A 3,370-nucleotide genomic window follows, 5' to 3' on the forward strand; every position below is an offset into this window, starting at 1 on the left:
CCGTCACCCGCTACATCACTTTCTAACCAAATCAAAGACTTTATTCGGGAGGAGGTGGCGCGCCAGCTCTCTATGCTGCCTCTGGGCGATCGATCCCTACAACCTGACGCATCGCTGGCTACTCCCATTAGGAGGGCCATCCGCGAGCAGCTTGCCGAATCGGTACCTGACCCAGCCATGTTGACCCAGCCCATGTTGCCCCAGCCATGTCCCAGCCAAGTGACCCAGCCATGTTTGCCTGTAGCAGCACCTCTGACCTATGCCGCGGTCGCGGCGCGACCTCCGCCGCCGACATTCGCCTTCTCTGAAGCAATGTACCCGCGAACAGCCCAGCCTCCTGCGCCTCCTCCAATGCCAACTCGGAGTCAATATGCTCAGAATCCCTGGCGCACACGCGACAACCGGCCCATATGCTTCGCTTGCGGTTTCGCCGGGCACGTGGCGCGCTTCTGCAACCGTCGCATGTCACCTGCTCATCAAGCTGCCGCAACGCCCGGATACGGCTACCCATACGCTACTGGCGACCATGCGACGCACCTCAGCTCCGACGTTTCGCCGCATCCACGACGACCTTTCAGCAACCATCGCTCCCCGTCACCCCGTCGTCGCTCGCCTTCACCCTTACGTAGTCGGCAGTCACTTAGCGAGGGAAACTAGTTGCTGCAGTTCCGCAGGCACGAACTGCCAGCTTCGCGACTTCTACAAGGCCTGCACAGTCACCACGCAATTTACTCGACGTCATAGTAGAAGGAACTGCCGCAACTGCGCTTATTGACACTGGGGCTGCGATTTCAGTCATGGACGAGAACTTTATTCGAAAATTACGTAAGGTCACAACGCCGTTCTCCGGCATGCTACTGCGCACCGCAAGTACGCAGCACGTAGCACCGGTTGCTGCATGTACCGCTAGGGTGGTTATTGACGGCGCGCTCTATATCGTCGAATTCCTTGTGCTCTCTTCGTGCTCACACGACATCATCCTCGGCTGGGACTTCTTGTCTCAGCATCGTGCCATCATCGACTGTGCACGAGCCGAGGTGGCGCTCTTCCCGTTCTCTGACGATGCATTGCCTGAACTTTCTAAAAGTACCGCCCAAAAGCTCACTGTTGTGTCCGACACAGACATACCACCCGCAATGTCAGTGCTTGTGCCCGTCTCTTGCTCCACCGCGCCAGATGCTACCGTCCTTTTTACGCCATCGCCTATTTTTCTGCGTCGCAGGGCTCTCCCTCTCCCGTTTGCCGTCCTGACTATTACATCTGGATCGTCGGCTATGCTTGTGTGCAATCCGTTTCAGCACCCCGTCACCTTGCTTCGAGGAGAATCTCTTGGTCGTGTTGATCCTGTTGATCCGTTTCACATCATCGAGACTTCGGATGACACGCCTTGTTATGAGCTCGACGCCCTTACTTCTCCCGTTAAGCGCACTTCTGCATCATCATCAACTTCGCCTTCATCAGACATCTTGGAATCTGTCTTGGATGCCGACCTGCCACCTCCGTACCGCATGCAAGTACTCGAGCTTCTGCAGAATTTTCGCTCATCGTTTGATTGCGATCAAACGCGCTGGGGCCGCACGGAGAACGTCAGTCACAGCGTCCACACAGGTTCTCATCCTCCATTACGGCAGCGACCATACCGTGTGTCGGCAGCCGAGCGTAAGGTGATTAACGAGCAAGTCGATGAAATGCTGCAGCGTGGCGTCATTCGCCCTTCCCACAGTCCTTGGGCGTCACCTGTGGTGCTAGTACGCAAGAAGGACGGGTCAATACGCTTCTGTGTGGATTACCGTCGGCTAAATAAGATCACTCGTAAAGACGTCTACCCGCTGCCTCGTATAGATGACGCACTCGACTGCTTGCAAGGAGCGGAGTACTACTCTTCTTTAGATCTTCGCTCTGGGTATTGGCAAGTGCCGATGGCTGAAGGTGACTGCGAGAAGACAGCTTTTGTGACGCCCGATGGCTTATACGAATTTACCGTAATGCCTTTTGGGCTCTGCAATGCGCCCGCTACTTTCGAGCGCATGATGGACACCGTCCTTCGTAACTACAAGTGGAAAACATGTCTGTGCTATCTTGACGACATCGTCATGTTTTCATCAGATTTTCCGACGCACCTTGTTCGCTTGCGTGAGATACTGACCTGCCTCACCACTGCCGGCCTCCAGCTCAACATCAAAAAGTGCCGTTTCGCCGCCCGCAAGCTAACAATATTGGGACACGTTGTTTCGAAGGATGGTGTGCTTCCTGACCCAGCCAAGCTTCGCGCCGTCGCCGAGTTTCCCAAGCCCACAACCCTTAAGGCGCTTCGCAGCTTTGTAGGCCTCTGCTCGTATTTCCGGCGCTTTGTACGTAATTTTGCAACCATCATAGCACCACTGACGAATTTGCTTACGGCTAGTAACGGTATGTCCGCTTGGTCAACCTTGTGCGACGAAGCCTTCAAGCAACTGCGTCGCCTACTCACTTCCCCGCCTATCCTTCGACATTACGACCCCACAGCACCTACGGAGATCCATACCGACGCTAGCGGCATCGGGCTTGGTGCAGTCCTAGCTCAGCGGAAAGACGGCTACGACGAGTACGTCGTCGCCTATGCCAGTCGCACTTTGAAAAAGGCCGAGGCGAACTATTCTGTGACAGAAAAAGAGTGTTTGGCCATCATTTGGGCTCTCGGTAAATTCCGTCCATACATATATGGTCGTCCTTTCGACGTTGTTACCGACCACCACGCCCTTTGCTGGCTTTCTTCGCTGAAAGATCCGTCAGGTCGTCTCGGCCGATGGGCGCTTCGCTTACAAGAGTATGACGTTCGCGTTGTTTACAGATCGTGCAGGAAGCACTCTGACGCCGATGCGCTATCTCGATCGCCGATACCTTCGGATGTAGCTTCCCCATCAACGCTCTTCGAAACTATGTCAACCATCGACGTCACGAATATGCCGGTTGAACAGCGAAAGGATCCCCTGCTTTCAACTATCCTAAACTTCCTACAGGATCCATCGGCCACAGCTTCTAGAACGCTTCGTCGCCAAGCCGCTCACTTCACTGTGCGCGACAACATCCTTTACCGCAGAAATTACATGCCTGATGGTCGCAAATGGCTGCTCGTGATACCACGGCACATGCGGTCTGACATTTGCGCTTACTTCCATGCTGCTCCTCACCATGGTCACGCCGGCGTTCTGAAAACGTATACTCGGCTAAGGCAACGTTTCTACTGGCGGGGAATGTATCACTTTGTCTGCCAGTATATTCGCGCTTGCACGGCGTGCCAGCGGCGTAAAGTTCACCAACGCCCTTCCGGCGAGTTACAGCCGCTACCCTGCCCTGCTCGTCCCTTTGATCGCGTCGGCATAGACCTATA

At 55.0% G+C, this 3,370-nt stretch overlaps 1 protein-coding gene across 1 annotated transcript; it reads left to right on the forward strand.

Annotated features, from left to right (window-relative positions):
* Positions 1–1,274: 1,274 nt before the first annotated feature.
* LOC125759501 (uncharacterized) lies at positions 1,275–3,022 on the forward strand. The gene is made up of 3 exons (XM_049418359.1): positions 1,275–1,659; positions 2,107–2,355; positions 3,000–3,022. The coding sequence occupies exons 1-3, from the start codon at positions 1,275–1,277 to the stop codon at positions 3,020–3,022; spliced, it is 657 nt and encodes a 218-aa protein (XP_049274316.1).
* Positions 3,023–3,370: the final 348 nt, after the last annotated feature.

Source organism: Rhipicephalus sanguineus, chromosome 8, assembly GCF_013339695.2.
Source record: "Rhipicephalus sanguineus isolate Rsan-2018 chromosome 8, BIME_Rsan_1.4, whole genome shotgun sequence".
Classification (NCBI taxonomy): domain Eukaryota; kingdom Metazoa; phylum Arthropoda; class Arachnida; order Ixodida; family Ixodidae; genus Rhipicephalus; species Rhipicephalus sanguineus.